This window comes from Helianthus annuus, chromosome 10 (genome assembly GCF_002127325.2).
Source record: "Helianthus annuus cultivar XRQ/B chromosome 10, HanXRQr2.0-SUNRISE, whole genome shotgun sequence".
Lineage (NCBI taxonomy): Eukaryota > Viridiplantae > Streptophyta > Magnoliopsida > Asterales > Asteraceae > Helianthus > Helianthus annuus.
This window is the reverse complement of record NC_035442.2, coordinates 80,794,516-80,813,007: the sequence shown is the minus strand read 5'-3', so window position 1 is coordinate 80,813,007 and position 18,492 is coordinate 80,794,516. Positions and strand designations below refer to the sequence as shown.

General features: G+C 33.3%; 2 protein-coding genes across 4 annotated transcripts; one reads left to right on the top strand and one right to left on the bottom strand.

Moving 5' to 3' along the window:
* The first annotated feature begins 210 nt into the window (after positions 1 to 210).
* LOC110881758 (protein FAR1-RELATED SEQUENCE 5-like) lies at positions 211 to 9,500 on the top strand. The gene is made up of 8 exons (XM_022129921.1): positions 211 to 439; positions 6,689 to 7,094; positions 7,287 to 7,449; positions 7,535 to 7,548; positions 7,644 to 7,902; positions 7,992 to 8,112; positions 8,284 to 8,558; positions 9,303 to 9,500. Exons 1-8 carry the CDS (start codon positions 211 to 213, stop codon positions 9,498 to 9,500), a joined length of 1,665 nt encoding a protein of 554 aa, XP_021985613.1.
* Positions 9,501 to 12,366: 2,866 nt separating this feature from the next.
* On the bottom strand, positions 12,367 to 18,234 carry LOC110885152 (early nodulin-75-like). 3 transcript variants are annotated; one of them, XR_002561905.2, is made up of 4 exons: positions 18,147 to 18,234; positions 17,593 to 17,848; positions 17,417 to 17,518; positions 12,367 to 12,476 (listed from the first exon to the last, which is right to left on the bottom strand). XR_002561905.2 is itself a non-coding variant. In XM_035978107.1 (2 exons), the coding sequence occupies exon 2, from the start codon at positions 14,712 to 14,714 to the stop codon at positions 14,235 to 14,237; it is 480 nt and encodes a 159-aa protein (XP_035834000.1). In that variant the 5' UTR covers positions 14,715 to 14,751; positions 17,417 to 17,586; the 3' UTR covers positions 14,219 to 14,234. The 3 variants fall into 3 exon arrangements, 1 of the variants encoding a protein (XP_035834000.1); XR_004868684.1 differs by having other exon boundaries at positions 17,463 to 17,518; XM_035978107.1 differs by lacking the exons at positions 12,367 to 12,476; positions 17,593 to 17,848; positions 18,147 to 18,234 and adding an exon at positions 14,219 to 14,751 and having other exon boundaries at positions 17,417 to 17,586.
* Between the last annotated feature and the right edge of the window lie 258 nt (positions 18,235 to 18,492).

Below are 18,492 nucleotides of genomic sequence, written 5' to 3'. Positions count from 1 at the left end.
CAAACACCAAACACATCACCGGATCACTCAATTCCACCATCGAATTCCGCCCCCAACTTTTGTCCTCTGAACTGAGAAAACTAATTTATCAACAGCTTGTAATCCGATGCCGAATTGATCGGTGAAAACGAGAGGTTACGAAGAGAACACCTTCAACTCAATAAAGAGTTAAGCCAGATGAAGCAGTTATGCAACAGTATATATGTAATAATGTCAAAATATGCAACCAACACAACCACCAGTCCTTCGGATTCCACCACCGTCAAACCACTTGAACTCCCACTGTTGAAACACTCTTTTGAAGACTCCGGTAGGGGTGGAAGTGGAATAACTGGAGAGTTTATAAACCCTAGGTTATTTAGTGTACTGATAGGTATGAAACGTATGAGAGAGGACGACGGTGATGCGGCGGAGCTACGGTTGCAACTGCCAGGAGACGGTTGTCACACCCCGGCCGCATTAAAACAACAAACCGCGGCGGAAACGCCGGGGAGTGAGGCGACAGAATTATTTTTCCACAACCATGGTAGTTAAAAGTTTTGTTTTATTGAAATATTATGCAGTGTTCATTGTCATTAAACCAAACAATTAAACTACATATTGTTTATAACTGTTTTTAAGTCACTAAGGCCTTGTCCAGATCCTAAGTGAACTTGCTTCCTAGCAATCAACATCAAGCAATACCACCTGAAACATATGTAAAAATAAAGTCAGCAAAGAAATGCTGGCGAGTACATAGGTTTTGTGGGAGTATCGGATTCATGGCTCGTTTATATGTTGCAGTACTTCGTTAGACTACAAGAGTCAAAATGCAAACCTTGTTTTGAAAAGTGTATTGCAACATAATTAACCAACTCAAATCAAATTGGTTATAGTTTATAAAATCTCGTAGCCATGACTCTTAACTCAAAAATACTTGTTTTAGTATAACAACTTGTAAACATCTTGTAAAAACTCGTTAATAAAACTCGTATGGTTTATATTGTTTCAAAAACCTCGTTGTGTGACTTCGTTTCAAAATCGTTTCCCCGGTGAACTAAATAATGACACGCAATGTAATATGATAGAAGCACTTATATATAAGATGTACCAGCGGCGTATCTACCATGATTCTATCATACTACACCCGTCCCATTATCTAATCACTACCCAAAACCAATCGTTTAATTCGTTTAACTCGTTTCAAATCGTGTATCTCGTTTCAAATCGTTTAACTCGTCCCAAAATCGTATTCATTTTAATAGTGAAACTACTTTTGGTCGTCTCGTTAACAACATTCAAACCTTCGTGACTCGTCTAACTCGTTTCTCGTTTCGTATTAACAAACCACCAAAGGGTAAGTTAACAATCATCAGGTTCGGTCATTACCTACATAACCCCCACACATAACCATGGGTGTAGTCTGATAACGGGATTTGTCAGATCCTATGGTACCATAACCTAATACTGGTCGGCTTGATCAGAGCTAATGAATGTCATTTGTTATGTAAATACAACCAACAAGTCTTGTTCACCTTATTGAAATCGTTATTAGTTTAGTATAAACCATCGTTTTTGAAATCCTCGTTTAAACCTTGAAATTCGTTTTGTACATATGAATCACCCCAAAACAATTGAAAACAATAAAATAGGGGAACTATGTACTCACATTGAAGTGCAAAGTATCCTCAATCTATAGAACTCAATAAGCTCAATCAAACCAAGGAAACTCAAGCAGCACCTAGTAATCGGATCACTAGTCAAACAAAAGACGCCTAAATCGGAAGATCGGAAAGAATGAGGTCTTGTAAACCAAATGAGTGTAGGAACTCATGTGATATGGTTTAACAAAGCCTACATTCTAAATCGGAACCTAACCTAAGTGCTTTCGACCCATTGCGACCCATTAAGGTAACTTACGCTACTTTAACGCGTCGTGCGCGCAAATGCGCGTTCGAGACGTCTAACTAGTCCTATGACAAGTATTATATGCCTAAACATGTTTAAATAGGTTGCATAATCAGTTTAGGCGACAAAAGTTAGGTTACATATGCTTAAAGTCCAATTATGCATGAAAAGGGCATTTTGGTAATTTACCTAAGGCATATAATCTACCTATCATACAACTACTTAAACTCGGTGACCATAAGGTATAACCTCGGAAGGTTATTCCCTATGCAACTATGGTCACTAACCATGCTTGGTCGGATCCTAAAGATCGACCAAACGGGCCGAGTTCGAAAGTCTAAGCGGTGGTTTAGACCGCTCGACTTACGACTCTAAACAAGCACTAACTATTAGTGACGAGTTAAACATGTCAAAGCATGTTTAACCTACTGATTTGGTATCAAAACAAAGTGTTTTGATACCTAATAGTAGTCCCGTTGCAAAATGCGTGCTAAAACGCATTTTGACCGAAACTTTGACTCGTCACTACCCTAGTCAACGTGGTAATCAATTGGTATAGTCACTAAGGACTATAACCAACGTGATTACGCTCACGTTGCGAAGTTCAAACGAACTTCTCGTTGACCATCTCGTGGTCAAATCTGAAAGTCAAACAAAATTTGACTTCCAAACTAGAAAAGAAATAAAAAGAATGAAAGAATACTTACAATGGGTCCTTGCTATCTTTTCTACAAGAAAACCAAGTTCACAAGAAGATTAGAAAGCTCCAAACACTATGGAGAGCTCTCCAAATCAGATGAAGAAGAAGAGAAGAAGGAATGAGCAAATGAAATGGAAGTTGGCTTGGCTATTTATAGTTGTAGGAAGAACACAAGATCATTCCAAGTGTTATGATTAGCCATTAAGCAATGAAATCTAGCCATACAAGTGTTAGGAGCTGATTGGGAGCCTTGGTGATCACACAAACTTGCCCATCACACAAAGAAGTTACCATAACAGCCCCTAATGAATCAAACAGCAGCCAATTTCAACTTTCTAGTCGCTGGGCCTGCTTTACGGACCGCAAAGGGTCCCTTACGGTCCGTAAGGACCCTGCATCTGATCAGCAAGTTTCTGCAATTGACAGTTTTGGCCCCTGAGCTTGTTTCGACGTGTTTTGGCACTTCTAACACCCGTCAAACCCATTTTTAAGCTCCATATGAAGTTAAAGTATGGGGAACATGAAACATGCTCAAAAATATGCCGGATGTTGGTTCGTTTGGCCGTACGGTTGCGTTGTTCGCCTAATTACGACGGAAGTCGTAACGAACGCAAAAACGATCCAAATTTAACGACGAATGGAATTTTTGCATGCCGATCACTAAAATAAAAATATTTTAGTGTGTACAAAAATTTTGGATGTCCAGAAGTGAACAGAACGTAAGATATGCGTGAAAATGCAAACTTACGTCGTTTTTGACACTTTTAGTCCCTGTAAGATCAAATAAGCATGTTTTCGCACACCGAACCCTTCAAAGCTTATTTCTAAGCTATGTTTAGGTTATTTATGGTATGTTTAGCTTATGATCAAGTTCCGGACTGTTCGAAATCATACGAGTCGGTATAGTTTCACAGTTTGACACAAATAGTCCCTGCGATCGAACAAACTTGTTTTCGACACACCAAACCATCCAAAACTTATTTCTAAGTTATGTGAAGGTTATTTAAGGTATGTTAAGCCTATTTCACTATTCCGGAGTGTTTGTCGCGTTTAACTGATTGCGTTCGCGCACCAGTTTGCGTATAACTTTCTAGAAAGCGTTTTAAAGCTTGAAATCGAATCGGATCGAATTGTAAAATCATCAAACACATAAAACACATATAATAACACCAAAGCACATTGTATTAATTATAAATAACATTGTTTCGCATTGTTCATCGATTAAAGAGCACAGTTGTCACAACGGTGTTAAACCGGAGCCGTTGGATGATAGCGTAAAGTGGAGTGGTGTTGATTTGAAGTAAACCACGTTGATTATGAAAAACCGTCATGTGTCAGATCGGATGCATTGTCATGATCAGGTTGAGAAAAGAAAGTTGGGTTGGTGTGCAAGAAAAAAAATATGGTTGAGATAGTAATGGAATCAACTTGTGGGGACAAGGAAAAATTCTTTTTTAACTTTGGAAGTTGTTCATGTATTTATTGTGGTGGTGGTTGTTAAATTCGTTTTGTAGACAAGAAACAAGAAACAAGAAACGAGAAAGAGGAAGGAGGAAGAGAGAAAGGGAAAAGAAGAGATGGGTGGGGGTGGGGATAGGATAAGGTGGGGCCATTATTTTTTAATATTATAATTGGTTGAGAATTTTAATTATTTTTGTTGACAATAAGAGCAATTTCGTCATTTCACACCCATTTAACACAAAAAACTAATCCCCATCTATGCTAGGGACTATCCGGGAACGAAATTGAAAAAGTTGGGGACTATAGCTATAATTTTAGAAAGTTAGGGACTAAAGTTGAAAAAGTTGGGGACTATAGCTATAATTTAACTCATTAATTTATCTTTGAATATTAGAATAATTCTTTCAAAGTTTTAGTTTTAAAGTTACTAATTTTGTCTGATATCATCTTAATAATAAGTCTAAGTATTTAACCTTTAATAGTGCAAATTAAGATCATTATTATATTCCCGACTTTTCAAAATGTTTATCACATATCTAATAATACATTAATTTACAACAGCATATTACCTACATTTACAAGTTGAGGGAATAGTGTCAGGCAGCTTGCCTGACACTTCCCTATTGGCCCAACCCATTTTTTTATTTAATTTTATTCCCAGTTTAAAATTACGCTTTCGTCCTTCGTTTAAAATTACGTCTTTGCCCCCAGCTCAAAATAAAATTATAATTTTGCCCCTAGCTCAAAATTACGCTTTTGCCCTCGGTTCAAAAACTCATTTTTAATTTTGTTCCCAGTTTAAAATTACGGTTTTGCCTTCCGTTTAAAATTACGTTTTTGCCTCTAGCTCAAAATAAATTGTTGTTTTTTCCTCTAGCTCAAAAGTACGATTCTGCCCTAGCTCAAAATTACGTTTTTGCCCACAGTTCAAAATAAAATTATGTTTTCCCCCTATCTCAAAATTATTAGCTGTATGTCACTTCCCTGTTGGACCAACTCATTTTTAATTTAATTTTATTCCCAATTTAAAATTACGCTTTCGTCCTTCGTTTAAAATTACGTTTTTGCCACCCAGCTTAAAATAAAATTATAATTTTGCCCTAGCTCAAAATTACGCTTTTGCCATCGGTTCAAAAACTCATTTTTAATTTCGTTCCCAGTTTAAAGTTACGGTTTCACCCTCTGTTTAAAATTGCGTTTTTGCCCCCAGTTAAAAATAAAATGTTGTTTTTTCTCTAGCTCAAAATTACGATTATGCCCTTAGCTCAAAGTTACGTTTTTGCCCACACTTCAAAATAAAATTATGTTTCCCCCCTAGCTCAAAATTATGATTTGGCTCTCAGTTTAAAATTATGATTTCGCATCCAGTTCAAAATATAATTACCATTTTGCCCTCTGTACAGACATACATGTTGTGAGAGAGAAATATTCGGCTTATTGCCCCGTAACGCGGGCGGGGCAAAAACTAGTCTAATACAATAAGGGATTTTTATTCTTTATTTTTTTCTCATTTTTCCACCTTATTCATTTTTATTTAGACTTCATTTTCTGTGTTCATTTTTGTTATCTATATTTCCTCACAAACATAAAAAAAGGTGTGATATGTGGTAGATAGTGGGGTCGGGAGGAGGTTTTTGATGTAAAAGATGATGATGATGTGGCAAATTTTGGGTTAATGTGGATGGTCTAAGTCTTCATATACATTTACAAAAAATAAAGAGTTACTTTAGTTACATAAATAATTATATTATTTTCACACTTTTTAGAGTTTAAGTTTATTATATTGTATGTTTAAGTAATACGATTGACTAAATTACTATTTTGATCCATGTGGTTTAGCTGTTTATATATATATATATATATATATATATATATATATATATATATATATATAGGTAAAGTGTAGGATACATATCTCCCAATCCTACATTACGTACGCGACAGTAGGGGCCTGATTCGTTTTTATTTGATAAGGTTAAATTAGACAATGAATTCAATCATCTGAGGGCAAATTCGTCTCTTCATTCAATCAGCGAGAAGTTCGTTACACTAATATCCCGAAAATTATCATTCGAATCAGTTTCAAATTTTTCAAAATTCTCAATTGCAGTTTTCATTCTTCATCGTTAGGGTTTCATTCAATTGTTTTTTGATGGATCCACAGAGCAGCACTGGACGAACAGATGTTGATTTTGAAGAAACTCGTCCGATCAGTGATCATGCTCAATTATCTGCATATCAGAAAGTTTCTATTGAGGATGTTTTAAATCCGCAACCTGCAAATCCAAATCCAAATCCAAATGCAAGTACAAGTGCTGTAAATGATGAGACGAATGGTAATTATGTTAATGCTGATCTTTAAATTGATCGTATACTTGTTTTTGTTTAATTGTAGCAATTATTTTGCATTGTTAAAGCTGTTTTTGAAGTTTGATTGTTGAGTATATTTTGATGTGTAAGCAACATGTATAAGTTCGCATGTTACGAGTTTTTCAATTTGCACGTGATGTTTATTCTGTTACGAATTTTCGCATGTTTTATTATAATAAATCTCATGTGTAAATCATATTCACCAAAATCATTATTTCGCATTTATGGCTCATACAATTCGCACGTGTTTTTTTTATTTGATGTATGTAGATGAAAGGATTTACACTCCTGAGGTTGAAGCATTAGCTACACCAGTGGTTGGAATGCAATTTACCTCTATTGAACAAGCATATGCGTTTTACAAATCATATGCTAAGTTAGGTGGTTTTTCTACTCGGAAGGGTGGTGAAGTACACAGTGGTGGTATAACCAAAACTAAGTATTTTGTTTGTTCTAAAGAGGGTCATAAGGTAGTGTGTATTGAAGATCATTCTTCGAAGTCCAAAAAGCCATACAAATCAAAGAACATGGGGACCATTAGAACTGGATGCAAAGCTCATCTTATGATTTGCATGGTGGATGGTAGATTATATTCAGTAAAGAGATTTGTTGATGGCCATAATCATAAGTTTGTATATCCACATGATATTCATATGCTTCCAGCTTACAGTCAATTGTCAGATGTCTAGGAGGAGATGGTATGGGAACTAGGCACTTTAAACCTTGGTCCTGTCAAAATTTTCCATATAATGAGGAAACGTTATGGTGGTTTCGAGAACGTTGGTGCCACGGTTGATGATTGCAAAAATTTTAGGAATCGAATTAACAGCTATATAAGTGAATATGACGCTGACATGGTGATTAATAGGATGACCGATAAAAAACAGTATTTAGCTGATTATTCATTTGAATATTCTGTTGATGATGACAAACGATTAACTGGTTTGTTTTGGGCTGATGGGTTATGCAAGCTTAACTATATGGAGTTTGGGGATGTGATATCGTTCGATGAGAACTTTCAAGACGAACATGTAAGTGTTTCAAGACAAACATGTTTTTTTTTATTTATTTTCGCATGTTATATGATTTCCTAAACTTGAAATATCGCATGTGTAGACATTGAAGAGTTGGTGTTGAATATATCGCACGTGATTCTGTATATTTTCGCATGTGATATCTGTCCATTTCGCATGTTTCAATGTGTTTTTCGCATGTGTTTGTTCAGGTACAAGATTGTGTTTGTTCCGTTCACTGGCATTGACAACCACTATCGAAATGTAACCCTTGGAGCTGGGTTGCTGTCATCGGAGAGCATTGAATCCTATAAATGGCTTCTGAATTCATTCTTAAAGTCATTTGGTCGGCAACCAAAGGTTGTAGTGACGAACCAAGACCCTGCTATGAAACAGGCTATTGAGGAGGTTTTTCCTACCAGCAGACACCAATTGTGCATGTGGCACATAATGAAAAAAGTGGCAGATAAGGTATAGCATGCTATATTTTCTTTCGTTAGCGTTTTTTTTATAATATAGATTTTGTTATAGGCTGACATAAAAAGCATTTATCGGTATAGGTTGGACACGAGTTGTGCAATAATGATGAGTTTAAAAGGAAGATGTGCGACATTGTATGGACTGATTCCATTGAGCCTGAAGAATTCGAGAGGCAGTGGGAGTTGGTGATGATTGAGTTCGGTCTCACTAAAAAAAATGGATTGATGATATGTTTTCGATGAGAAACATGTGGATTCTGGCTTTTTACCGGCATGAGCCCATGTCTGGTCTCATGCGAACAACTTCGAGATTAGAGAGCGAGAATCTTTTTTTTTTTTTGCCATGTGTCAAATTCACAACTCACTCTTGTAGAGTTTATGAATCATTTTGACGGTGCAATGGATGTTCAAAGGTTCAATCATAGAAAGAATGATCATATTTCAAGATATACTGAGCCTGCTGATTGGAGCGAAAATACATTGGAAAAAGATGCTACTAAGATATACACCAGGTCTATATTCTTTGATCAGCAAATAGAGATTCATGGAACAATTTCCGAATATCTGCCGATGGACACCAAAATCGAGGGTCCACATATCAGGATATTGATGAAAGACTTTAAAGCCCATGGTGATGGTTTATTAGAGGTATTATAGCATATATATTTCAAACATGCGATTTTAATGTACGTATGCGATTTTAAATTTTATACAAGTAAGTGATTTTTAGACATGCGAAATAGTTAATTTACACATGCGATTTTAGTTTTTAATATATATTTTTTCTTTTGGTTTTCTTCGGTGTGGTTCAAGAATCTTGAAAATGATGTAACTGAACAGTGTAGCTGTTTGCGTTTTGAGCAGTATGGGCTGCTATGTAAACATATCTATTTTCTTTTCAAGATGTTTGGTGTTAAAGAAATACCAAACAAATATGTTATGAAGAGATGGACAAAGGATGTGGTGCCGAATGAATTAAATGTGAAGTACAATTTAAGGGTGGGTGACAAGGATGTGCAACACAAGGCTAAACGGATTGCTTGTGAAATCATCCACACAGGGGAGTATTTGGATAGCAATTTGATTTCCGACCTTGATCAACTTGTTATAGTGAGGGATCAAATGATGCAGCTTAAAGAGAGAGTTGATCAGAGTCGTATAACCAAGCAACTTGATCCAAAATTTGACCGATTTTCCAAGTTGATTGGTTATCAACAACCAGTAACTAATGCTCCTCCTACTGTCCATGTGCCGGCTGGTATAAGAAACAAAGGTTGTGGCTCGCATAAAAGGATTAAATCCAAGAAGGAACAAATGATCAGCCTCAAAGGAAAAAGGTCTAGGACATGTAGTGTATGCAATGTAAGAGGTCATGATATTCGTACTTGCGAGGTACTGAAAGGCAAACAACAAGGCAAACAGCAAAAGAAGAAGATGAAGGGCGTCCAGATTGAAAAAGATCCCAGAGACAAAGACAACGTGGTCGAAGACGATGAAGAGGAAGACGAGTTTGAAGATTACAGTAGTGATGATGGATCTGACGAAGAAGATCAGTGGGAGGAGGTTTTAGAAGATGATGAGGAAGATTAGTTTTTTTTTAAATGTAAATGGGATTTTATACGAAACACATGCGATTTTATATTTATCTATTTATATCATTTTTCATGCGATTTTAGTATATAAACATGCGATTTTATAGGTTTCAGTTTATAATCAGTCTTACATGCGATTTCACTTTTAGTACATGCGATTTTGAGTTATCTTGTTTTTTTTTTGTGTGACAAAGATGGCTATATCATTCATGCAATTTTGTATTATAATTAAGCATAAGATGTGTTCATAACATGTACCCAAAATATAAAATAGTTGTTATTGTCTAACACATCTACAACCATAAAACGATTAAACATAGAATTTAGTTACTTGAACCAAAGATTTTGTCACGTTCAGCAGAGCTGAACTCCATCTTCTCCTTCACAGTGTTTAGATCATCTTTCAGGAAAGAGAAGGCTAAGTCATCAGCTCGAGATTGCTCCTTTATGTGATTCAAAGCTGTGTCTCTGAAGCTTGATTGTGGTTCTTCAAGTAGCCTCTCCCACATCTCTTGATTTTTCTTGATTTCTTCAAGAATTTCCCCTGCACATCAAGAATCAAATGAGAAGAGGTGACATCGGTGCTTATTTCTGTCAGCGTGCGAGTTGACAATAACTCTTTTATTGCAATGTTTTTTATTCTTTCAGAATCTTCAGATGCCATTTTTTATGGGTGTGTTGTGTGTGTTTTTGTGTTCTATGTCTTAATATGGAAGGTAGTTACTTGGGTATTTTATATTAAAATAGTAAATTTATTATGTAGGTAGGGTGGTAAGTTCTGTAGTATTTATTGTAAAATAGATCATTACATGTCAAATTACAGTCACATCGGTAATAAATTAATTTTTTTTATATAAAATAGTTAATTTTTATTTATTTTAGTTATTAATTCGTAAATTTTTTTTTTCAGGACAAAGTAATTTGAAAGTATTATCAGCATTTTATTCAAAATTGCATTTGATTCTAAAACGAATTCGCAAATTTTAAGAAATCTCAAAGACAATTAATTTTTTTTGAAATCGCATGCGTAAAAGCATGAATTCGCAAACTATAAGAAATTTCAAAGATTATTAAGTTTTTTTTTTTTTTTTTTTGAAATCGCATGTGTAAAATCATGAATTCTCACATCATAAGACATCTTAAACATATTACTTTTTATTGTAATCACATATAATGTTATATGATTTTGCAAACTTTACAAAAAACACAACCTTTCTTTTAGTCTGAAATGTTTTTCGCACGTTTGATTTGTATTTCGCATATTTTATTTTATTTTCATCCTGCATCATCTTCTTCGATAGACGGTTTATGTATTTGTTTCAGTTTTGAACTTCCAAATTCAGTAGAAGTTCAATTCGCAGGAGGTGTTGTTGAATAAGAATCGATCGATTTTTGATTACTTGTTGGATTTTCGAATTCGATTTTGAATAAGAATATTACGGTATGATTTTGAGGTTTTGTTTGCTGATTATCAGGGGTTTTTGATTTCGTAATGGACGATGTTAACCTTGGCGGTTTCATATATATATTTTAATTTGATTAATTTAATAGTTAAGCAAGGGGTTTAATTGAGATGATCCGACGGTTGTGGTTATAGCGTACGTAATGTACGATTAGGCATGTTGTATGATAACCGGCCTCTCTCTCTCTATGATTAGGATCATGAGTGAACAATTTGTTGAGAGTGAACTGAGTGAACTAATCTTGGCCCTTGATATTTTTTAGATTAATAGGGTAAGATTGACATTAGCCAAGTACTTTTAATTAAAATCCCTTAATTTTCTCCTCTATTAACTCTCTCTCTCTCTCTCTCTCATTTTTAATTATTTCTCTATTATTTTAATTATAAGAGATTGAAGGGCTAATGTTTTTTTTTAAATAAACTGTTATATTCCTTTTAAAATTAAATATTAAACCTAATTAAATTATGATTTTTAACATATGTGTATACAGGTCAGTGTATATAAGACTTATACACTTGTGTATTATTACATCTTGTTTTCACGAGTTAGTATAAACCAGATTTATACACTTGTGTATTATTCAAGTACATATGTGTATTCGGGTCGGTATATACCAGACGTATACACCTGTGTATTATTCAAGTACATAGTGTATACATGTCGATATATATCAGACTTATACACTTGTGTATTACTACATATTGTTTCCACTATACATCTTTTCATCAAACATTGATCTACTACATATATGTATAGAGAATGTAATTAAATATTTTTAATTGTGTTCTAGCTGGAACAATATTTGATAATGTTTGTATTTTTGTAAAATTATGAAATATTAAGTTGGGTAATATGTGAGAGAAAAAAAATATAGAGAATGTAATTAAATATTCTTTTAATTGGAAAAAGAAATCAGGAGAGAGAAAAATTAATTAATTAAATAAAGATAGAAATATACAATTAAACCCTTTTGTCTATTAAAATAGTTGTACGTTACAAAAGATAATTACAATCTTGCCATTAAAGAAAAAAATCTAGATCTACAAAATCAATGGTCAGGATAAGTTCATTTTGTTCACAAATAAATCATTGTTCACTCAGCAATCGATATTTCACGATATAGGGTGTAGAAAGAAATTCTTTTGCAAGGAGAACAAGATAAAAAACTGGAGTCGGAAGGCTGCAATTTCTTATATATATATATATATATACTAGTCACTTACCCGCGCGATGCGGCGGGAGTGGCGATTTACAATAGGATACTCGTTTACCGTTAGTTTATCCGTCGTCTCGTGATATATCGTATAGTACTTAAGTTAGTTTTCTTATTCGTGATCTTCTACAAGAATAGTACAAAACAAGGAAGTAGATGTAATTAAAAACAAGAAGAGTTCAAAATAGTCAAGTAGCTGGACAAAACAATAAAAACAAAATGCGGGGAGTCTCTTGTATCTCTTCCTGTTTTACCAATACATCCGTTCGCTTATGACTTTCTTGTATCTTCTCCTCTCCTGTACCAGATTTCGACACATAACAAAATGTTACACGCTTACAGGTGCTTTAAAATAGTAATTAAAAAGTAATTTCAGGAAGCAAATAAGGCACAAAATCTACTAACTTACCTTCGTTTTGATACGGATGCGATTAATTAATCACGCAACACTTCCTGGTAGACAACATTTGATGTGTAAACTCCGCGTTGTTTGAATTCTTTGGCGAGATGTACCAACACCTTCGTACTTTGTCTTGAAATCCCTCTTGATAACGCGACATAAAGTTGTCCATGTGAAAATACAGAATCCGGTAGATAAGAAGATTATACTTTGGTGAAACAAAAAGCATACTTCTACAATTACATCAATATGAGGGAAACAAAAAGCAAAACACGAAACACCAAGAGAGACTTTAATATTCAACAACTAAACAAATAACAACACCAAATGTTTCTAACTTAAACACAAATTGGATAACGATCCATAATTTACATATCCCGTGCCTCGACCATATCCGGTTCGTACGTAATCGTACTCAACTCCGTAGACTTCAAAATATTAACTGAAATAACAAATAAAATATAACTTTTATTAAACTACATGAGCCATTAGATCTAACTAATTATTAGAATGTTCATGTGTAAAGCATAACATACTATCTGGTAGATGAACCAACTTGAGACGTCATACATATATGATAGACCTTTGTTGCACGGCTCGAATGGAACGTATAACATCGGAAGGCTTCAGGGCAGACAAAAACAATTGTATTGTGTGACCACTGTATATTACGATTTTGGGTTAAAGTTCTTCTAATAATAATATTTTCTTACATATAACGTAAATATTATGTTTGTAATATGTTAATAATAAATAATAACGTACGTCTTATCTTGAAGAGAAAGTTCAAAACAACATCGATCACGTTTGCCTTCTATTATTCTCCCAACCACATCTAAAACCAAATCAGTCAAATCGTATAGACCATATATAAAGTTTTATATATTTAATAAAAATTATAGATAGAGAATTAATATGTACCAACAATATCCATTTGAGGTCTCCTGTCATGCTTCAATTCTATAATGGAAGGGACCAATGGATATAAAGAAGCACCCCTTGGAATCGTAAGCATAAGTGAAGAAAGCTTTGTATATTCGTTGATGACAATTTTCTTCTCGGACCAAACTAACACGTAATTCTGGTACTTTGGGCACTCAAGATAGTTGAGATTCTCAATTTGGAAACGATTCAACGAAAAAAAACCACCCATCAATGACGCGTCATTATATTTGTGTATCAAATGTTGTGGGACGAACGCAACAATTTTTTGTCTCTAAAATGAAAAGAAATTTAGTGGTGGAAAAACGCTTACTCGTATAACACAAAGTAAATTAAAATAATGTTCTTACATGTTGATCAAGAAATATAACCACTAATCTCTTGCCATCGACGTCATGCCAAATAAACTCCACCTTAACAAAGATTATATTATACCATGCTCTATCATTTCTCAATGATGAAAATTCTTCAACGGAAAAATGATCAGACATATCCTATTAAAATTAAAAACAATGATGAAAATTCTTCAACGGAAAAGTGTTCAATATTAGTTAACTAAAAAATTAAAAACTCCAGAAATAAAATTTAAACTAAAACATGATTAAAATTAAACAGCAACAAATTTAAATTTAAACTAATACATAATTAAAAGTTACATAATTAAGATTCAAACTAATTCGAGAAAAAAAAACTACAGTCATCATAAAAGTTGTTCTAAGGTTCCCAAACCATTTTTTCATCCAATGGTGGTTCGTAAACCGCCCCAGGGTCAGTTTCGTACCCTTCAGCCCAGGTCGGTAGTTCTTGTGTTTGACTGTAGTTTTCCACATAAGGGGGGTTTGAAGGTGGAGGATGCATAGGCAGTATAGGAGTGTTTGGCACCGGACGATGGCACCCCTCAATTTGTAGTCCACCAAATTGTAGTTGAGCGAAGGTATAGTCATACGCCCAATTCAACTCTTCATCCGTCCAACCAAATGGATCATCATGTTCAGGGTTTGCCAATGGAGGTGGGGTTGAAACCGAAGGTGGGGTTAAAACCGGAGGTGGGGTTGACACCGGAGGTGGGTTTGCCACCGGAGGTGGGTTTGAAGTTAGAGGGTTTGAATCAGGAAGGTTTAAATGGCGATCGGATGATCGTCCATGGTTTGTTGATCCTAGTGATTCAACGGGAATTGGATAACCACCGCCCATACCTCTCAATTGATATGTGTTTGGAGTGATTTGTAAACTGAAAAATACAAAAAGACAAATAGATAATACTTGAATTTAGAGTATCCAATTTATTTGACTACTTACTTTTTAGACTTATATGGTTAGAAACTAATGTTGTATAATACTCAACTAATACAAGATCTTAAAATTCTGCTAAATCATAAAAAAATTATTGTTTACTATGAGAAGCCATTGTTATACCTTCATTATCTAAAATTTATGATCTTCATTATGATTAAGGATTAGGAAAAGGGAAAAACCTGTAGTCATACAATCTTTTAAAATGAGAAAAGCAAATGTGTAAAACGAAAAGAAGTAGCGAACATCTATTTCTTGGTGGTGGATTGATGGTATAGTTTTTTTTACGATATTCAATGATTCAAATTGTATTTTGAAAGTAAAATGTTTAATATAGACTCTAAATTTTAACGCCAACAATTAATATATTTTTTACAGTAACTTTCTGGATGAATATATATGCTCTATATATTTGCATCAACTCTATTCTGGTCATGGTTGATTTAATAGATTTTTTTTTCTTTTTGGAATTAATATGTAAATGACAACCTGAAGTTGTCAACCAGAACAACAAAATTGTTTACACATAACTATTCTGGTCATGGTTGATTTAATAGATTATCTTTTTTAAATTGAGATAGATAATGATCACCTAAAATTTGGAATAGAATAATAAATTCTAAGATCGTTTACAAAGAAATAGAAAGGAGGTTTTATGTTTGTAACTACATTTGAAGAACAATGAATAGATTCGACAAACATATATACACATCGCTTAAACTTCTACATCTACAAAAAATTGATGTGTATTAATAACCAACTGAACTTCAAACAAAAAATTGATGTGTATTCATGATATACTATGAGGTTCCGTAATGAATAACATATACAAACAACATGATTATTTTTTATTTGATGGTATCACATCAGTGTAAGTTTCATATTATTGCAACTGTGTAACGGTTTTTATTTTTTTTAAATGCAAATCTGGATCTAAAAATAATTTTCAATAGGAGATATAATCATGGGATAATATCAATTACAAAAGGTTAAACAAATACGAATTCAGTTTGTATAGAATTTTCGATAAACACACATTCAGTTTGTATCAAATCTGGTCATGGTTGATTTAATAGATTATCTTTTTTAAATTGAAATAGATAATGATCACCTAAAATTTGGAATAGAATAATAAATTCTAAGATCGTTTACAAAGAAATAGAAAGGAGGTTTTATGTTTGTAACTACATTTGAAGAACAATGAATAGATTCGACAAACATATATTCACATCGCTTAAACTTCTACAAAAAATTGATGTGTATTAATAACCAACTGAACTTCAAACAAAAAATTGATGTGTATTTATGATATACTATGAGATTCCGTAATGAATAACATATACAAACAACATGATTATTTTTTATTTGATGGTATCACATCAGTGTAAGTTTCATATTATTGCAACTGTGTAACGGTTTTTATTTTTTTTAAATGCAAATCTGGATCTAAAAATAATTTTCAGTGTGTTTACCCTAGATCGCCGACCCATTTCGACCCGCACTAAAAAACATATATACGTTTTGACCCGTTATTTGAAGAACTGATGTAACATGACATGAAATTTGATATCAAGAAAAAACAATTTGAATAGGAATATCTCCAACTGCCTTCAAGTATATACAACTCGGTATGCATATAAAACCTCATCTAAATAGTTTATTTATAGATCAATATTGATAAAAATATGACTAACTACATGTGTAAAAAGAATTCTAGTTTATATAGTGGTTCACGTAACTGAAACATGACTATAGACTCATCCAATATAAAATCTCATCAAAAAGTGGAAGAAAATATCAAAAACCAATTACCAGACTGAAAATTTATCAACTTCTTACAACTGCAAACATCAAATGTTTGTAAAAAGCTACTTATCTCGTTTTATTTCACATCAAAATCATCAATCTTTCTTTGTTCAAGACACTCCTCAATTCTAAACAAAAATTTGAATTAGAAATAACATGAGGCCCAATCACGTTCAGACTTGATGACTACAGCTTAAGTGACTTAACAAATAATAATACCAACAGCAACAAATTTGATGACTATAGCCCGACCCATTTCGACCCGCACTAAAAAACATATATACGTTTTGACCCGTTATTTGAAGAACTGATGTAACATGACATGAAATTTGATATCAAGAAAAAACAATTTGAATAGGAATATCTCCAACTGCCTTCAAGTATATACAACTCGGTATGCATATAAAACCTCATCTAAATGGTTTATTTATAGATCAATATTGATAAAAATATGACTAACTACATGTGTAAAAAGAATTCTAGTTTAAAAATAATTTTCAGTTTTTATAGAATTTTCGAATTCAGTTTGTATAGAATTTTCGATAAACATGGGATAATATCAATTACAAAAGGTTAAACAAATACGAATTCAGTTTGTATAGAATTTTCGATAAACACACATTCAGTTTGTATCAAATCTGGATCTAAAACTATTAGCTTGACTTTTTAATAAAAAAAAAGAGGCAGTTAAACAATACAGATCCAAAAACCCCAGTTATTTCAACATTTACAACCTTCTAAAGTTAAAAGCTACAGTTAAAAGTTACAAAAAAACCAAGAAATTTGAAAGAACTTACAACAATGCAAGAGGGAGATGTGAAAAGCCGACAAAAAATTTAAAACCTTGATGTGAGAGCCGAGAAACAACGCAAGATCCAGATGCAAAGAGTTGATATATTCTGAAATCGAAGTAAATAGAAGTTGTTAGGTTGATGTTTTGAAAGTAGGATTAGTTCAACTGAGATAAACTTACAATTTCAGTTGAGTGTAGTTGAGAGTTTGTAAAGTGTTTGTAGAGTGTTGATATCTCTGAATTATTTATAGAGACTGAAGCAAGCATGCTGTCTTTCAAGCATGCTGTCTTTCAAACAGTGCTGACTCTACAAACAGTGTTTGTAGAGTGTTGATACATTATAGAGACTGCAGCAAGCAAGCTGTCTTTCACACAATAGTAAAGTGTTGCTTTTTCCTGTAGATTGTACTTCCCTGCTTTTGGCATCCATTTTTGTCTGTAGCATATGTCAAATGGGTTAACATCAGTTAAAAAACAAAAAGCATAAAAAAAACAAAACACATCATAAAACAAAAACAAAAAGCATAAAAAAAACAAAAGCATAAAAAAAACAAAAGAAATGACAAAACTATATATCCCAACCAATATGAGCATGATGTTTAACATCAGTTAGGTACCCAATCTCGATCAAAGCATCAAGTTTTATGTCATATCAAAACACAAAATATAGTCAAGTTTATATTCTCTCAGTAGCATAGCATGTTAAAAATTAATATTCAAGGTTTAGAAATTACCAAAAAAGAGCGAAAAACCGACTGAATTCGAATCGCAGCCCATTCTTGACACTAATGCTCCGTTAGTTCTCGCAAAGTCAACCATCATAAAATGCATTTCAGAAATCAAGCATTAGAAAAAAACATAAACGCGTGAATTTATATAATTTAGGTCAAATCATTTAAAACAAACAATTTACTAAAAAACATATACTAAAAAAATTTACTAAAACATAAACGATTTACTAAAAAAATCAATTTACTCTTTATAAGAAAAGTTAAAACTTTTTTAATAACAGAGTTTTGGGTCAAAATTGTATTTTAACGACTAAAACTTATTCAAAAAGTGTATACAGCCCCAACAAAC